At 42.4% G+C, this 20,193-nt stretch overlaps 1 protein-coding gene across 1 annotated transcript in view; it reads right to left on the reverse strand.

The window, feature by feature from the left end:
• Positions 1 to 16,539: 16,539 nt before the first annotated feature.
• The window catches only part of mettl15 (methyltransferase 15, mitochondrial 12S rRNA N4-cytidine), a 31,189-nt gene continuing 27,535 nt past the window's right edge, over positions 16,540 to 20,193 (reverse strand). The window contains exon 5 of the mRNA XM_024003041.2: positions 16,540 to 17,760. Coding sequence (XP_023858809.2) covers positions 17,330 to 17,760 — 431 coding nt within the window. The 3' untranslated portion in view covers positions 16,540 to 17,329. The remainder of the gene's footprint in view (positions 17,761 to 20,193) is intronic.

The following is a 20,193-nucleotide window of genomic DNA, read 5'->3' on the forward strand; positions in this document are numbered from 1 at the left end:
ATGGATTCCACATTTTAATTCAGTTGTCTGGGGGAGTGCAACCAAGGGTTAATCTCTTCATAGCATCACTTTTTAGAGTTTTAATAAACAATGGTAGAAAGATGTATCTTTCTAGATGGCCTGTCTGTAATGAGGACTGCAATGTCCTCCAATAAACATAACGAAAATAAACACAAATTAGGGCATTTTACACACTTAAGATAGAGATGGGCTCTCTGAAATAAGTGATGAAGGAGACTCAAGCGCTTAAAGGACTCTTGAAGAGAGCTCATAAAAATGATGCTAAACAGGCTGAGGGACATATGACAAGCTACTGATGCTGATGATGAGTAATCCTGGAGTCACTTATCTTTTGATCCTTTTATATTCATTATTGACAACCAACGGCCGGCTCAGGGAAAACTGTTCTGAGGGGCGGTGGGGGTGAGGAGGGAGGGTTATGTGTCTGTGCTTGTTTTAAAAGTGCCTATCTCTGTTAATGATGGGTGAATCATCCCGGCCCCCCCTTCCCGCCCCTTGTCCACCACTAGTACCATACAAGCTACTAATGAGCTCCTTATCAGCATCAAGTTACACTCTGGTCACACATAAATGTGCATTTGCTCTCTAACCTGGTAAATCCATAGAAATTCTGACTGGAGAATAATATGTTGGCTGTTGCTGTACATATTAACATTTAGCCATCAGCAGCAACATGAAGGGTGTCCCAGCTAGCACATTTGGTTCTTCTGAAGTTGTAGGAACGTATTTTGGGGTTTCACACTAGTTGTGGGAACGAAGCCATATGTTTCCTGACGGTAAAACTGAACACTTTTTAAACGTTCTGAGAACAGAAGTAAACATTTTGCCGGTTGTGGGAACGTATTTTTAGGTTGCAGGGAGGTTCTGAGAATCTTTTACTCTGGTTCCTTGAAAGTTTTCCTGGGAGGTTTAATCTACACTCTGATAATGGAAATTATAGGTTATTTGGAGGTTTTTGAATAACTTCCTTAAAACGCCGGACAGGAGAAGCAGGTACGGGGTGTCAAACATTTAATCAGGAACGGAGAAAGAACACGGCAGGAACAGCGTCAGCACACGGGTAAACAAGGACATATGACAAACATCAATCCTGAAGCAGGGAACAGAGCTATGGAACAGACAGATATAGGGAAGGCAATAACACAAGTCATAGAGTTCAGCTGAGTCCAATGAGCGCAGATGCGCGTGACGGGGAAAGGCAGGTGTGCGTACTGATGGTGGCTTGATTGCGTAATCCTGGTGAGCTTGGCGCCCTCGAGTGCCAGGGGGAGGAAGAGCGGGAACAGGTGTGACAGTACCCCCCCGGGGGCACCACTTGGCATCCCACGTGGGCGAGCCGGCCGAGACATGGGCGCTGGGCAAGCAGGCTGGGAGAGGGGGAGGAAGAGCGGGAGCAGGCGTGACAGAATTTTTCAATAAGACTTTTAATAACACTGTTAACAAACTTTGGGTTAACATTTTTGAACTCCAAGCAAAGACAGGGCAAATGGAAATGCATTTCCTTAGACATTAATCATTTCTTTTTTATTGTGACACAGCATGAGTGAGATTCAAACCTATCTTCTGTTCTCTATAAATGGAATTAGTCCACTGCCCCACCAGAATGGAGCTAGCATGCCATGTTTCTTCACGCATTCAAAGCTGTTCATTTTAGTCTATTCAAACAAACCCAATTTCAAAGGAAAAGCACTCATTAAAGGTACAATATGCAGAAATTGCTCTGTTTTGGTTGGGAGGAATTGCTCATAAATATTATATTTATATTAATTTTGGAGTGGGTAAATGTAGTTGTACCTGATCCCAACACTTTCGCACTAAAGCATACTTACCAGAAGTCCACTGGCATGCTCTGATAATAAAATTATGTGCATCGAGAGCAAATACGGCTTTTGACAGTTAGCTCACAGTGAGTGGTAGGGTGCTGAATTCCTGAGAGCTATTGCCATTTGCGGTGTAAATTCTAATCCCTCATGGGGCGCAATTTTTGTTGTTGTTGATGTGGACTCACATTTATTGCGGTATTATGTTGGGAAGAAAATTTTAATCATCACCTTGAATATGAAGATTAGGGGCTCAATTCAATCCAACCCGCAAGGCAGTATTTACCCAGTAGCTCATTTTCCAATGGTCAAATTAAAATTCTGATTGGACCAGAAAACTGTCAATTAACGCAGGTCAGGGTGAGCTAGCGAACAGATTGCTGATTTGCTGGACAGCTACAGGATCGGGTGTAGCGCAAAAATCAAAATGTAGGGAGAGAGGATAGCCATAGTAAATAAATATGCATCTCCAAAAGTTGTTTGGTGATCAGTAATATTGCAAGCTTGCCAGCAATATGGCATCAACCAACAATTACTAGCTTAGGCCTATTGGTAGTGCTGAGCGAATAGTGCTTTTTGGAGGTTGGTTCGGTTTCAGTTAGATTATTAAAAAATAATCATGGTTTTCGATTTCGGTTTTGAATATTATTTTGACATTAAATGCACTTTGCATTATGTGGGTGGAATGCTGTAACAACACAGAATAAAACAATTAATAAAAGTCCCATGAGGGTAGTGACTGTGCATTACTGCTTATCACTTTTATCACTATTACTTTAACAAAATCATTATTTCATTTGTTGTGTATATTACATTTGTTTTATTTGATGACTTTATTTCATTCCAAATCATCATCTCATATCTATAGATTTGCTGCCTATGCTGTCTGACAAAATCACTATTTTGTAGTTCTCCAAAGTAAATGAAAGTATGCCTTATGACAGCTGAATACCAACTATCAATCACTTAGATCATGTGTTTTCAGGTACCTGGCGAATCAAAAGCTGCTCTCTATATCACCTCAAGATCGCACATTCTTCTCTCTTCCTTAGCAAGTAGGTGCGCAATGGATTATGGTCATTGTAGGTTATTATCACGTTTTATGTGCTAAACTATGTAGAATATTGGCCAGTTAGAAATTGCATACTACATATCACAGTTCAAGCTGGATCTGATTTATCTCTAGAGAACTGCTATGTGCACATTGAGCTCACAGAAAATACCCCTGAAGGAAATGGAATTCAAATAATTGAACCGACTTTGGTCAAACAAAAAATAACAGACATTTTGGGTTCATCGCTCAGCATTACCTACTGGTCTTTTGGTATGTCAAAACTGGTTGAAAGTGACAATTTACTTGTAAAGCTTGCATTTGGAATTTGTTGTTAAAATGAATTACTGTGGCGAAGAAGCACCCTACTGTAGCTTTCGATCCACTTCGATCCACGTGCTCTCCAAACTCCCGCCAGTGGAGAGTGCTTTGTTCTCTTTTTGAAATGTTTGCTGTTGCTTTCACATGTTTAAATGCATATGTGATAAATCTTTAGTCCATCTAATACTACAATAATTGCTAGCGTTTCATCATTCATCCCCATTCCGTTTATTGCAACACTTCAACATTTCTGTTTCAAGTTTGATACAATACATTTTCATTCACCATTTCTTACCCTGAGTTGGTGGGATGTTTATTGTGCACATGAACATTTGCAAGACTCCTCATGAGGTAGAAGTTGTTCATTTACACTGAACAAAAATATAAATGCAACATATAAGGCGTTGGTCCCATGTTTCATGAGCTGTAATAAAATATCCCAGAAATGGTCACATTTACACAAAAAGCTTATTTCTCTCAAATGTTGTGTACAAATTTCTTAACATCCCTGTTAGTGTGCATTTCTCCTTTGCCAAGATAATCCATCCACCTGACAGGTGTGGCATATCAAGAAGCTGATTAAACAGTGTGATCATTACACAGGTGCACTATGTGCTGGGACAACAAAAGGCCCCTCTAACATTTTGTCACACAACACAATGCCACAGATGTCTCATGTTTTGATGGAGCATGCAATTGGCATGCTGACTCCAGGAATGTTCACCAGAGCTGTTGCCAGTGAATTGAATGTGCATTTCTAAACAATAAGCCGCCTCCAACGTCATTTTTGAGAATTTGGCAGTATGTCCAACTGGCCTCACAACAGCAGACCACGTGATTGGCATTGTGTGGGCGAGCGGATGGCTGATGTCAACGTTGTGAAAAGAGTGCCCCCATGGTGGCGGTGGGGTTATGGTATGGGCAGGCATAAGCTACGGACAACGAACACCATTGTATTTGATCGATGGCAATTTGAATGCACAGAAATACCATGACGAGATCCTGAGGCCCATTGTGAGGTCAATCGTTTTAAGGTATCTGTGACCAACAGATTCATATCTGTATTCCCAGTCATGTGAAATCCATAGATTAGGGCCTAATGAATTCATTTCAATTGACTGATTTCCTCATATTAACTGTAACTCAGTCAAATCTTTGAAATAGTTGCAAGTTGCATTTATATTTTTGTTCAATATAATTCAATATACGGTTTCCTTTGTTCATATTTACCAGGTTATGTGTTAAGAGTTTCGTGTGTCTGTGTCCTGTCTCTGTGTGTCTGTGTCCTGTCTCTGTCATTCTGGTTGTACGTAATAGGAGCTTACAAACAGAAATAGGCTACGTTGCCTGCGCACTACACTTTGGAATCAGTACATTGAAAAATATACAATTATTGTTCCATGTATGAATGAGGATGAAATATCATTAATAATCATTCATTCTGATTAAGATGAATGTATCAATGTTGAAATTGTATTTTACAATGTAGAACCAGTTTATTGGTTGTAATTGCCAATGTTGTAATTGTATTATCCTGGGAGGGGCCAAGTGCTTATGTACTGAACCTGTTTGAGCTCCTATTACACAGATTCGATTTGGTTTCTCAAGGGGAGGCTCCAACTTTGGGTAACTGCATACTTGGACTGTTTCTGAAAGTGGGCGTTGCAAAATAAGTGGGTGGCTCAACAGTGATGGGTGTAAAATCAGCTCTCCATTATTGGTCAGACCGGCCATAGTCAGGATCACCGCTGGTCAGCTTAATGTTTACATTGCAGGTTAAGAGAACTTATGTAGCAGGTTAGGAGAATGAACGTAGCAGGTTAGGATAATTAACGTGGCAGGTTAGGAGAGTTAGGAAAAGGGTTAGGCTTAGCTAAAATGCATAGCAGGTTAGTATAATTAGTAGTCAACCTGCCTTGCCTTTTGGTGATGTCATTCCCTTACCACTACTACAAGGTCCCTATTTTACAATTACATCATCAAAATGTGCTGTAGACAAAATAATCAAAAGGGCTATCTGGTAGCCTCAATAAATAAACAAAGATTTGTAGTTGAACAAGTCATTGCATGTATCGATTTTTTAAAACTTGACTTAAAAAAAACTCGGTGTAACGCTCATTCCTTCGACGATAAACGCGAATCTGACCATCACTCCGGGTGAGACAAAACCGCGACTCGTCAGTAAAGAGCACTTTTTGCCAGTCCTGTCTGGTCCAGCGACGGTGGGTTTGTGCCCATAGGCGACATTGTTGCCAGTGATGTCTGACCTGCCTTACAATAGTCCTACAAGCCCTGAGTCTAGCCTCTCTCACCCTATTGTGGACAGTCTGAGCACTGATGGAGGGATTGTGCGTTCCTGGTGTAACTCGGGCAGTTGTTGTTGCCATGCTGTACCTGTTCTGCAGGTGTGATAGTCGGACGTACCGATCCTGTGCAGTTGTTGTTACACGTGGTCTGCCACTGCGAGGACGATCAGCTGTTCCTTTCTGTAGCTCCGACTTAGGCGTCTCACAGTGCAGACCTAAAAGACAGGCCCTGGCCACATCTGCAGTCCTCATGCCTCCTTGCAGCATGCCTAAGGCACGTTCACGCAGATGAGCAGGGACCCTGGGCAACTTTCTTTTGGTGTTCTCAGAGTCAGTAGAAAAGCCTCTTTAGTGTCCTAAGTTCTCGTAACTGTGACCTTAATTGCCTACCGTCTGTAAGCTGTTACTGTCTTAACGATCGTTCCACAGGTGCATGTTCATTAATTGTTTATGGTTCACTGAACAAGCATGGGAAACAGTGTTTAAACCCTTTACAATGAAGATCTGTGAAGTTATAATTTTTTTTACGAATGATCTTTTAAAGACAGGGTCCTGAAAAAGGGACGTTTCTTTTTTTGCTGAGTTTATATCACTTTTGCAACAAACTGTCAAAATGAAGACCAGAATTGACATGTTTCACTATAACTAAGCCTAAAACATTAATTTTTTTTTTTTATGAAAGTTACTCTTTAAGGCCAGGATTCAATCAGATTAGAGTTAACCCGCAATAACCGACAAACGCATAGCTTATCATTGCTTTTGTTTAGGCGATGTCGGAGGTGTAACTGCATTGGTGCTGTCAAATTGGTGAGTGGCTGCTGTTGGGGTCATTGTGACGAAACCACACCCATCCTTATATCCCACCCGCGTTAGTTCAGAATGAGAAAGTGTCGGACATACAGACTTGACACTCAAATTGAAAATCATAAAACAAAATAACGATTGATATCAGCCTAATCAAGGTTTAGTTGCCTAATATTCTGAACAATAATCCCTCCTATGATTGAAAGCTAGCTGTAATCATCAGAAGGCATATGAATCCCAACACAACAGCAGAACAACAATAATGGATGGTAGTAATGTCTCAGTATGCACTTTGGACTGCAAAACAGGTTCTTTACAAAGAATAAATGTAAAATAAATATCAATATGGAAAGCACCTCCACACCACACCTGCCAACTCCCACTGCTTGCCCTTGTACAGTACATTTAGTGTTTTAAGCAAAAGGGTACAGTACACACCTATATTCGAGTGTGACAACGCGTTATTACCTAACACCTGAAAACAATGAAACATCCTGTCCAGCTCTAGATATTCTCTTTTGTTTTTATCAGTCTCCTCACTATTTGAGCTCACAAACAGAAACTTAACAGCTTGTGTGCTGGCTTTGAAGAATAATAAGGATGGGGAGGCTGATGTGCACCTCTCTCCCTGTGAGCATGCCTGCCTGTGAGGAGGATAGGAGACAGAGGACTGGCGTACGCCACAGATGAAGTGATCCTCGTGAGGAGGAGGAGGCACATTGAAGCAGATGCAGAGAAATGTGAGAGGGTGTCAGTGAGACTCTGGTGATGACGCGCTCATGGCTGCGGAGAGCTGGCGAGGCCGCGGCCCTGGCTCTGACTCACCTCATCCCCACGAGGCCTCCTGGCTGACGTCACTCGGCGGGCTGTGGCATTTCTCTGCTTCAACTTCACTTGCAGGCAGGCGCACTCGAACCCTCTCCTCTAAAAGACTCACACAAATGTGTACACTCCCTCCTGCAGTCTCATTCACGCACAGCCTCTTTCTGGCATATTGCTGTTTATTGCTGCTCATGTCAATACTCTTGTCTACCTAATGATTCCCTCTTAACCCTCAGTCAAAAACCTTCTGGCTACTTAGTGCTGGAAACAGATGTGAATGGCTGGGTATACCATTTATCATGTCTCCAAGATGAAATTAAATGAAAAACAATCACACTGGACTAGATCACCAACTGTTTTTCTCCAGAAAAGTGACAGTTTTAGTCTGTTTGCCACCTACGCACAGGTCTCATGATGCAATAGTTGCATCACATTATTCAATGGGGTTTGGGCTGACCAATTTGGTTTATACCTTTTGTTAAGTTGGTGAAATCGTCACTATTTTTACTACTCAGGGGAAAATGAATGTACTCTGCATTAAAGGACCATGATGCTGCAGGTTTGTGTACATTGGTGGCCTCTCCTTTTGAATGAAAACTATGCAAGAGAACAACACACACAAACACCACAAGTTAACAAAGCATAGAACAGTAAGAGGCAGGGGTAAGTTGCAATTAAATCATAAGTGGGCATCCTCAAACGTGGAAATTGTACATTATTATCTCGCCTGGCAAATAATGCATCAGTGGTAATTGCTGTGGCACTTACGACTTGTTTTGATCAATTACTTGTAATCAGCAATAATCATATAATTTGCCTGGTAGAAACCAGAAATACCAACGACTATTCCGGTCTCTTTTTTTGCCCTGCCTCCTCTTGCTCCCTTTCTTTCTCTCTGGTAAAATGTCAAGCATGCGGTAAAATAACCAACTGCCTGATTCAATGGTAATTGTATCTGTTAATAATGAATAAGAACAGTCTTAGTCATGCTGCTGGGCTGCAAGAGTGAATGTTTTGATGTGGAATATTAGAATAAAAATCATTGTGTTAAAACTGAGATGGAAGATACAGTAGTTTTAGCTGTGTGTGTGTACGAGTGTGTGCATGTGATGTGATTCAGTCAGAGGAGGCTGGTGAGAGGAGCTATAGGAGGATAGGCTCATTGTGATGGCTGGAATGGAATAAAATGTGGTTTCCATATGTTTGATGTGTTTATACTATTCCATTTATTCCATTCCAGACATTACAATGAGCCCATCCTCCTATAGCTCTTCCCACCAGCCTCCGCTGGATTCCATATTTGTGTTGTACATACTGTACTGTACTTCAAATGCATCAAAGACAGTAGCCACTCAATTAACCATTATTATCCAAAGATATTGACAGAGCTGTGGTTCAACAAGGCCATTCAAAACTACAAAAATATAGTCGGTTAACTTCTTATGGCTGCAGGGTCAGTATTGAGTAGCTTGGATGAAAGGTGCACAGAGGTGCCCATAGTAAACTGCCTGCTCCTCAGTCCCAGTTGCTAATATATGCATATTATTATTTGTATTGGATAGAAAACACTATGAAGTTTCTAAAACTGTTTGAATGATGTCTGTGAGTATAACAGAACTCATATGGCAGGCAAAAACCTGAGAAAAAATCCAAACAGGAAGTGGGAATTCTGAGGTTGGTAGATTTTCAACACAGCCCCTATTGAACAAACAGTGGGATATGGATGAGTTTGCACTTCCTACGGCCTCTACTAGATGTCAACAGTCTGTAGAACCTTGTCTGATGCATCTACTGTGAAGTGGGGCCGAAGGAGACAGGAAATAGTCAGGTTTACCATGACCTGGCCATGATCTGACCATGCGCGTTCACATGAGGGAGCTCTGCTCCATCGCATATCTGAAGTCAATGTAATTCTCAGGTTGGACCGTTACTGAAGATTTATGTTAAAAACATTCTAAAGAGTGATTCAATACATCGTTTGACATGTTTCTACTGACTGTTACGGAACTTTTTGACATTGTCAGCTTTTAGTGAACGCGCTTTCTGACTTTGGACTTGTTTACCAAACACGCTAACAAAAATAGGTATTTGGACATAAATGATGGACATTACCGAACAAAACAAACATTTCTTGTGGAAGTGGGAGTCCTGGGAGTGCATTCCGATGAAGATTAGCAAAGGTAAGTGAAGATTTATAATGCTTTTTATGAGTTTTGTTGACTGCACAATTTGGCGGGTAACTGTATGGCTTCCTTTTGTGGCTGAACGCTGTTCTCAGATTATTGAATATTGTGCTTTTGCCGTAAAGCTTTTTGAAATCTGACACAGCGGTTGCATTAAGAACAAGTGTATCTTTAATTCTATGTAAAACATGTATCTTTCATCAAAGTTTATGATGAGTATTTATGTTATTTGACGTGGCTCTCTGCAATTTCTCCGGATACTTTGGAGGCATTTCTGAACATGGCGCCAAAGTAAACTGAGATTTTTTTATATAAATATGAGCTTTATCGAACAAAACATATATGTATTGTGTAACATGAAGTCCTATAAGTGTCATCTGATGAAGATCATCAAAGGTTAGTGATTCATTTTATCTCTATTTCTGTTTTTTGTGACTCCTGTCTTTGGCTGGAAAAATGACAGTTTTTCTGTGATTTTGCGGTGACCTACCATAATCGTTTGTGGTGCTTTCGCTGTAACGCCTATTTGAAATCGGACACTTTGGTGTGATTAACAACAAGATTACCTTTAAAATGGTATAAAATACATGTATGTTTGAGGAATTTTAATTATGAGATTTCTGTTGTTTGAGTTTGGCGCCCTGCACTTTCACTGGCTGTTGTCATATCATCCCGTTAACGGGATTGCAGCCATAAGATGTTTTAAGGATAAAATGTATTATTACAATAATTGTATGTTCCTGACTCCACTGGAGATCCTTATTTTTTGACCAATTAGGATCACCCATTTCTCTGTCGGTTACAAAGCAGAGCGCTGTTAAAGTGGAGCTTAATTTCATGTGGGGCAGCTGTTGGTTTGTGCTGTGACTCAGGCCTGTGGCGGCCAAGGAGCCGATGACCATCTGGCCAAGAGGGTCCTCATTGGTCATGTTTATTTATCCTCCATATTTTGACCAGTGGAGGCTGCTGAGGGAAGGACGGCTCACAATAATGGCTGGAATGGCGCGAATGGGATGGCATGAAACATGGAAACCATGTGTTTGATACTATTCCACTCCAGCCATTACCACAAACCCATCCTCCCCAATTAAGGTGCCACCAACCACCTGTGATTTTGACCCATAGCGAACACATTTTTTTAATTATCTTTGACACTTGATCATGCTGTTGCATAAATCATTTCAGCTACACTATGCAGCACAGTGGAATAATATAGGCCTGATCACAAGTGTTTCAATTCACCTGGGACCAGATTGATTCTGGTAACACTGTGGATCAAACAGACAAGGTGACAGTGTAAAACGAGGAAGGAGTCATCATAAAGACATAAAAAGGTTTAACAGAGGAGTGGAGGAATCATAGGAACCTTCCCTCTCATCATCTAATTACATGCTCCATCACAGCTCACAAATCCAACACCAGGGATCATTAACAGTCTCTTTGGCCCTGATTAAAAAAGGAATCACCCTCCCCGCTAACTGCATTAGAGTTCACTAACGATGAGAGACAGATGCCGTGACCATTATAGACAGACCACAGGACTCCTATTGGTACACTGCWCCAGCAATCTGACACACCAACAGGGTAGCTGCTGATAAGCTGCCAGGAGAGACCAGGCTKAGRAGGACTCCATTTGGGCYRTACAGGAGGATGTGCTGCTTTGTATGGAGTAAATGACACCTGCAACAAACCCTGCCATTACCTAAGGGTGATTGTTATGTCTGCAACCTCCAATTCACTGTCCTCTTAAAATGGTGCCGTGGTGAGAGCCCATGGACAGCCACGTGGAATATTACAGGTCGCAGTGCAAACGTGATTTTCCTAGAGAAGGATAATGCAGCCAAAGTGGAGGGGCCGCTGGACTGAGTCAGGGCCCCCCACTGTGAGGAAGATGATTTTATTCTGCCGCCACTATTCAATACGTTGCCTCATTGGTGTTGATTACTGATAGCTACTGGTTTCTGGGCTTTGTCATTCCCCACTGTGCCAAAGAATCCTCCTGTCAGTGTGATTTCCTTTAAAGCACCTGACAATTTTGTTATTTTAACAAACGACCAATAAAAAGAGATTGGTAAAAAATAACCCATCTCAATTTATCTATTCCCATGTATGAAAATAAATTGCATTTTTCAAAACTCCAAATTCATAAATGGACTTTGGTGAAGCCTTAACCAACATACTTTTTCCAATAGCCATACTGTGCTTACAAGCTAGAGCACATCTAACCTCAGGCCTGGAGAATTTACTGATGAGGAAAAACTCCTGGCCCCAAATCCTATAGTAATGTCTGTGCCCTGTGTAAATTACATTACAGACTGAGCACAAGTTATTCCTCTAGCTCTGGGACTTCTCAGCCTGTCCAGTATGTTGATCATTATTATATGAGCAGAGTGATGTGGAATTCAGTCCATTCATACAGTCCACTAGGGAGTCGGTGACCGGTCCAGGGTATCTACTCTCCTGAGACGAGACCATACTACCTCAGGTTACTATGTCATCGATCATTATTATATGAGCAGAGTGATGTGGAATTCAGTCCATTCATACAGTCCACTAGGGAGTCGGTGACCTGTCCAGGGTATCTACTCTTCTGAGACGAGACCATACTACCTCAGGTTACTATGTCATCTGACAATGCAGAGGGGTGCATTCTATTACAGGTGAGAATAAAATAGATTATTTTGAGAACAGACTGAGTCAGAGGGTGGATATTTATGGTTGGGTTCAAGGCATTAGCTATGCATTCTCAGGAGGGGGAGGACTTCATAAATACTATTTTAATTTAATATTTTATTTTCCATATCCAAGTTTTAATTGAAAGTCAGCAAAATGCAGCAGAAGCCCCCCCTACAGTAGCTGTGCTCCCCGGCTCCGCTTCAATGTCTGTCTCCTCCCACAGCCCCTGCGTCATTCACAAAAATAATTCAAATGGCTTTGACCTCAAAGCCTTTTTCATTGAGAAATCTTTTTATAGCAGGAGCAGCAGAGACAGGCGGGAGTGAGTGAGAGCAGGAGGGTGGGAGTTGTGGGGGGAGGGGGTTCGCAGACTGTGCTGTCCTTACCTGAGCCACTGCTTCTGCTCCTCTGCATCTCTCAGAGGGGGAGCCATTGGCCGGCACATGTGTCTGTTACATCTCGTGTGACGAGCTATTAGCCAAGATACATATCTCTTCTGGTTTGGATAGTGAAAAATTGTCTGGAGCAAGCATCAGTCAGACCGTGCAACTATTGAACAGTAAACCATTGGCTGGAATAGCCTTCTGGTTAGGGATTGGCTAGAGAAGGCTTTTGGCTTAAGCTACAGCAGTGCAGACAGGTTGAGTGAAACAGTGAGCTTGTCTTGGGAACAGGCAAAAATACTTCAGCTCCTTTGTTCATCTMCCAGTTTAGCAAGAATGCACAGCAAACACACAGCCTACTTACAAATGTACTGTAGATGTCCGATTCCATTGTTTGGGTCATGGGCATGTCTTCAATCATTGACGTTTTCCCAATTTCAAGAGGATGTCATTTTTCAGCCATACTCACTGAAACTTAACATGATTCTACCTGCTTGTGAATGTAATTTTTTAATTAAATGCATATTTCATATATTTTCTTTATTTTATTTTATTCATTCTATACTCCCTTATCAAGGCTATGGATAGTGTTCCAAGACTTGTTATCATAAATATAATTTCCCTTTTCCAAGGTGACTCGACAGCGGGGATCCAGCGTGCACGCCCAACCTCCACAAATAGCCTACCCCCCACCACCATACCATCTCCACTCAGCCCACTCAGGATTTCACATAATGGACAAAAGGTGTCTAATTATGGCTAATTAGAATGAATGCAAGCASGTATCTCATTACTTGCCCAGATATTCTGTTGACTCACATTTTTAATTGGTACATTAAAAGAAACAGCACCCAAAGTCAGGGTGGAGTTAGGCGATGAATGTATTCATTTTGGTCTAGAATGAGCAGCCCAAAGCTAATGCACAGAGCAGGTAACAGCATTCTTTCATTGCCCCTCCCATTGTAAATATAACCACATTTGTGGAAACATCTGGAAAAGTGTCAAATCGTTGTTAATGTAGAAAGCAGATCCATTCATAGCCTTATCCTTTGTCTCCTGACAGAAAGGCTTATTCCAATATGGTCAAGGCTGTCAAATCTATTCCTTTTTGAGACATATAATAAACAACCGAAGCATACACAGAGAAAAGGACTGGATTTCATTTTTTATTTGCATTCAGTTACAATTTTCCTCTGTAAATCCTCTCTCAGAAAACTGAGGTGAGTTAAGAAATCGGTTTTGTGAGTTTGTTCCTATGGCAACTGACCCAATACACACCTTTTGTTAGTACATGGGGACGGACGTGTGTAACTCTTGTCTGCACACTGAAAGACTTAGCCAGAAACGGGCTTCTGAGAACTGATTAACATCTTCCTGGTAGGTATTACTTATTACTTGGTAGTAATTCAATCCATGGATTGATACATGGCTGTTAATAATAGAGCAAGTTATTCCAACGACTGTTCACTTAAGCCACTGTTTCCATGGTAATTGAGAACATACAAGCACAGGTCAGTCTCATTTACAACCACTGACATATCTGCTTTATGCTCATCCCCCTCTACACAAGATTAACTCAATTGATGTTCACAATGTACAGTCGTGGCCAAAAGTTTTGAGAATGACAAATATTAATTTTCAAAGTATGCTGCCTCAGTTTGTATGATGGCAATTTGCATATACTCCAGAATGTTATGAAGAGTGATCAGATGAATTGCAATTAATTGCAAAGTGCCTCTTTGCCATGCAAATGAACTGAATCCCCCAAAACATTTCCACTGCATTTCAGCCCTGCTACAAAAGGACCAGCTGACATGTCAGTGATTCTCTCGTTAACACAGGTGTAAGTGTTGACGAGGACAAAGCTGGAGATCACTCTGTCATGCTGATTGAATTTGAATAACAGACTGGAAGCTTGAAAAGGAGGGTGGTGCTTGGAATCATTGTTCTTCCTCTGTCAACCATGGTTACCTGCAAGGAAACACGTGCCGCCATCCTTGCTTTGCACAAAAAGGGCTTCACAGGCAAGGATATTGTTGCCAGTAAGATTGCACCTAAATCAACCATTTATTGGATCATCAAGAACTTCAAGGAGAGAGGTTCAATTGTTGTGAAGAAGGCTTCAGGGCGCCCAAGAAAGTCCAGCAAGCGCCAGGACCGTCTCCTAAAGTTGATTCAGCTGCGGGATCGGGGCACCACCAGTACAACAGCTTGCTCAGGAATGGCAGCAGGTAGGTGTGAGTGCATCTGCATGCACAGTGAGCCAAAGACTTTTGGAGGATGGCCTGGTGTCAAGAAGGGCAGCAATGAAGCCACTTCTCTCCAGGAAAAACATCAGGACAGACTGATATTCTGCAAAAGGTACAGGGATTGGACTGCTGAGGACTGGAGTAAGTTATTTTCTGATGATCCCCTTTCCAATTGTTTTGGGGCATCCGGAAAAAAGCTTGTCCGGAGAAGACAAGGTGAGGCGCTACATCAGTCTGTGTCATGCCAACAGTAAAGCATCTGAGACCATTCATGTGTGGGGTTGCTTCTCAGCAAGGGATGGTGGGCTCACTCACAATTTTGCCTAAGACACAGACCTGAATACAAGATGGTACAAACACATCCTCCGAGAGCAACTTCTCCCAACCATCCAGGAAAGTTTTGTGACGAACAATGGCTTTTCCAGCATGATGGAGCACCTTGCCATAAAGCAAAGTGATATATGTGGCTCGGAGAACAAAACATCGCTATTTTGGGTCCATGGCCAGGGAACTCCCCAGACCTTTATCAATGGAGAACGTTGGTCAATCTCAGAGGAGGGTGGACAAACAAAACACAAATTCTGACAAACTCAAGCATTGATTATGCAAGAATGGGCTGCCATCAGTCAGGATGTGGCGCAGAAGTTAATTGACAGCATGCCAGGGCGGATTGCATAGGTTGAAAAAGAAGGTCAACACTGCAATATTGAATCTTGCATCAATTTATGTAATTGTCAATAAAGCTTTGACACTTATGAAATGCTTGTAAATTATACTTCAGTATTCGCATAGTAACATCTGACAAAAATACCTAAAGAGACTGAAGCAGCAAACTTTGTGAAAATTAATATTTGTGTCATTCAACACTTTGGCCACAACTCGTACATTAAGTCTTAATATTAACAAATCAGATCCATGAACAGAGCATGCAGTGTTAAACCAGGAGAACCTGACCACAATTTTTGACCGTTTAGTTAATCCAAAATACTTGTTGATAGATTTGAGTGTAAAAGAAATGTGGAATTTTCTACGTGTTGAGGGGTCATTCTTATAGTAAAGACAAAGCTGACACAGGTTACGAGAGTGGGAGAAAAAAGCAAACGTTTGTTAATTGTTTAAAGTTAGCAAACTTGGAGAACTGAAGAAAGCGTTTAATTTGGTCAGGTGGCAGAGGAGGGTGTACAGGAAGGAAAGGCCAGATGATGTGTACATGGTGCTGGCGGATATCTACAGAAGAATTTATGGTTTGAATTGTCACCAGTTGCACGATTATGAGTCATAGTTAATATAGTGGTCATCAAAGGGAAGAGAGTCACATTTTGAGTTTTGAATTCAGATTCCACACCAGGTGTTCCATGTCTGAATCATTTCCTGATTAGAGGGGAGAAATGGGGGTCTCAAGCAGTAAGGGGCTTAGAACTTGGACCACCATTAAAGAACAGATCAAACAGAGGATTACCATTGCTCTTATTTCAAATTGAATTCAATAACTGACGACTGGTGTGACGTAATTTTACATACGGCATTGTTTCGCAGAAGATTAAAAGAAATCGCATCTTAACACAGTTAAATGTGTCTGTGGCCTGTATTAGTTTTTCCAGGTAAGCAAGAGGTAGTATATTAGAGTGGTCAGAAGAGGCAAGGGGAAGAAAAGTGTGACTTCTTGATGGAGCAATTACCAATAGCAAAGTCACATAGTACAAGTAAAACACCTCATCTGTTAACAGTTGAGAGGAGAAGGCTCATGACGAACAGTCATCCGCTCATTCACCGCCTTTGTGACACTTGGAGTCACTTGGTATTCTATAAGACATTTACTGAAATAGCAGTGCAGTGGCAGTAACTTCGGTGCCAAAACTACCTTAGGAAGTTGTCATGGGTCATTTTGCTGGAGTATCAGACCTCAGTGAGGGAGGTTAGTGCCTACATCCGTTGATCTGGATACTCATCAGTCGGTTGGAGGCAACATTGTTCTGATTAATTAATTAGTCAAAAGAGCAAAGACATTATGGGTTCAGCCAACGGGGAGAACTGAGGAAACTCAGAATTCAAAACAGAACTGTTACTGTATGCAACTGTGTCAGCTCAGCCATAAAGTAATGCAGTACAAATTGAGTGAGTGAGTGAGAGAGAGACTTTTTGTCTTCCATATCTCCGGCTTCAGCCTAGGTTGAACAAACCCGGCTTCAGCCAAGGTTGAAGATACCCAGATTAGAATATTTCGAAAAATAAACAGATTCATGGGACCAGCGTCGTTGCTAACTAGCATAGCTGGCCCCTTTGTTTTCTAATTCTTTCTCATTTATGCAAAGAGTTATGGGATATTAGAATCCTTGTCTTAACCTTTGATATCTTCAACTCAGCACAATTGTGTTTCCTATACTTCAAGTAGTGTACACAAGTCACTTAAACTAAATGAAATAAATACTCAGTGCCAACACACAGTATACTACGAACTAAAGAGCACATGCCTACATGGATTGTTGACTATTAGTGCATGGCAGTTAAATACCAGTCAGCCTCAGAGTTCCACCATTAACAAGGCACTTGTTCTGTATGTCACCCGACCGACACCAGTGCCTGGATATGATCAGTATGCTCGTGTCTGACGAAGACCAGCCTGGTGGTTCTGTAGTCTAGTTAAAAAACAAGGAAGATTTAATTGGTGCAGGTGGAGGCCAAGTTCCAGAGGGTTATTGTTTGAATGCTGCCCTGAGTTTGGCTGAGCGTCCCCGTGGATTCTCCAGTACATCTTCTGCCTGTGGCATCAGCACCCCTCTCTGGAGGTCAACCCAGTGACCACTGTCCTTTTCCCCATCCTTCTCTTCTTCCTCCTCTTCCTCCCATCGCTGGACTCTCTGACGGAGACTCCGACGGGGTGGGGCACCTACATCCTCTCCATGGAGAAAACGCTTTACCAAGCGGTCCTCTAGTGAATGGAAGGTCAGCACACAGAGGCGGCCGCCAGGTTTAAGCATTGTCTGAGCAGTGCAGAGTCCAGCATGCAGTTCATTCAGCTCATCATTGACAAACATACGCAGCGCCTGAAATGTCTTGGTGGCAACGTGTGAGGGCCGCTGAAGCCGATCTTTGCGGGCATAGAGAGCGCTTGCTGGCAAAGATCTTAGAGACAAAGAAGATGCTTTTTTTGAAATATAATGAAAGCCAATGACATGAAGGCATTTATATAGGCAGGAAGGCATGTTATTGGCATCTGGGAGAGCAGCTAGCTGAAAATGTCTTTCACATTTCTATGATCAGGATGAGAGCACACTCGTCGTATCCAGTCGACACTCGACGCTAAAGAGATCTCGACATTGTGAACGGCCTTAGGACTCCTACTACAGGATCGTAACTGCTTAGTCGTTTTTATCACACTTAACTCTCGCAGGTTCTGCTGAACTATAAGCCCAAGTAGTAGCCACATTTTCATTATCGCTGTCGGCAGGCTGAGTAGCTTGGTTAAATATGGGAGGGTGACAATGTGAGAGGCAAGTAACGGCCATAGGATAAAATAAGTGTACCATACAATCAGGTTGCTCTGGTGGGAGCTCAGTCAGTTGTACTTACCAATAAATGCTCTAGCTGGGGTGTCTCTCTTCAGTGCCATGTTTCGACCGGACGTTGATATTCAAAGTGACAGAGCCTGGCGTATAGATAGGTGTGGTATTGGGTTTTGAGCGATCTTGAGGTATGTTTGAAGTGGCTATGTTAGATCTAGTGGTAGTATATATGTATGCATGTCATGTTTTTTCACGTAGACGGCTCAGGGCCGCAAGGCGTGGTACTTCGCGGATTACTATGATATCGAGGGGTTCTCAGACTCAGTGCTACTGGCCTGTTCGTGGGAGCCTCATAGACTTTGTGGGAGGGCAGACTAACTCGTTACTGATCTCGTGTGCGAGTATTTCGAGATTGGCTTCCAATGGCGCACATGCAGTTCGATCGCTCAGGCATTCCTGTCTGACGGTTTAGGGATGTGACTACACTTCTGCATAGATCGTCGCTCCGTTGTAGTCGACGATGAATGGAGAAGGGAGAATGTGCTATGGTGGAGAGAGAGGAGGAGAGATGCGTGCTGGCGGGAGGAGGTGGGGAGGGAAGGGGTAGAACATGCAGCAGACGTGGGATGAGTTCGGACGGGGAGACGAGGGCAGCACGCGGCATGTAGAAGCGTCGCTGCTCGCGCTCTCTCTCTCTTTCTTCTCAGATTCGTTCCATTCTTCGGACATCTGCGCTACCTTGTGTGTGCTTTTGATGTTACGTAATTACGCTCACGCACGGTTATACGTCCGGACTGGGTCAGTTGTTGATGTCGCCGGGCTAGATGGTTGAAGCCCACGCAATAGATGAGAAAGACCTGCGCTAGTAGCCGTCGTCGGTTCACACACATGCACACAGCACTGCATGCGGGCGCTGCATCATGATTTGTGATGCCCTGAGCTTCGAGACGTAATCATGCATTTTGTGTTTTTATGTCGCATTCTTTTAATTATATCTTTTTAGTTAGGATAATTGTGTATATTTTTTTGCATCCTGAGGAGCTAGAGTGGCAGATAGGAGTTATGTTCAGTACAAAAAGTGAAGCTGGTAAATGATGCCTGTAGACACTGAGCAGTCTAGACCATGAAGACGCTTAAAGCGGAGCGCTAGCGGATGCCGATATCATACTAAGCTATGCCAGGTTCAGAAGAGCAACAGGTGTGAGGCGTTTGGGAGGCGAATTAACGGTTGTTTGATTCTCTTGCTGAGAGTCACGCAGTTGATTCGCGCAAGGTACCAATCGGGTGCTGTCTGCCCCGGCATCCAGTGGGATACCGAACCCGCCCGCTGGGAAGGAGTTGGAAAGCGAGGTCACCAGTGATCTTTGAATTTCTATGCCTCCCAAGAGGTCCGTGGTGTCTGACTCGTAACCTTCACCTCAGTCGTGTGCGGGCGGCTGATAGACCATTGTTGGTCAGGTGAAATGGGGGTCAGCCCTAGGTGGCGTATGTTGACTCGCTGGCTGTCTTTGAAGTAGCGTAAACCAGGCTTTGTATCATCGTTTAGATCTTCGTCTGTTTCTTGGTGTTTAGGGAGATTTGCGCCATTGTGGTGGAGGTGGAGGTTGTTCCAGACCTGTTGGATCCTGGCAGCGGAGTTGATAATCCTCTGGGATCGTAGTGTTATTATTATTATAAGACGATGTCAATCTTTTTTTCTTTATCGCTAATTTGGATAGAATAATATTCTAAGAAAGTACTTTTGTCTAATGTTCATTTGCTTACAACCTGACTATATAATTGGAGAATGGCGAATAAAAGCATATCTTATCTAAACTCGAAGAATTTAAGTTCTCAATGAAACTATAAGAATGCCCGATGTTGTAAATAATTTTCTCCTTGTTTCAGGTGATGTTATTCTCCTCCGTGGTGATTGTCTGTGCGCAGGCTGGATGTGATTGGATTTTTTGGTCTTGCTTGAATGAAAGGTGTATCTGAGTTGTGTGATGATGTTCCTTTTGCTTCGTCTGCATCTGTTTCTATAAAGGGTCAGGGCAAAGCGGAGTTCCACTTCG

Source organism: Salvelinus sp. IW2-2015, linkage group LG15, assembly GCF_002910315.2.
Source record: "Salvelinus sp. IW2-2015 linkage group LG15, ASM291031v2, whole genome shotgun sequence".
In the NCBI taxonomy this organism is placed as follows: domain Eukaryota; kingdom Metazoa; phylum Chordata; class Actinopteri; order Salmoniformes; family Salmonidae; genus Salvelinus; species Salvelinus sp. IW2-2015.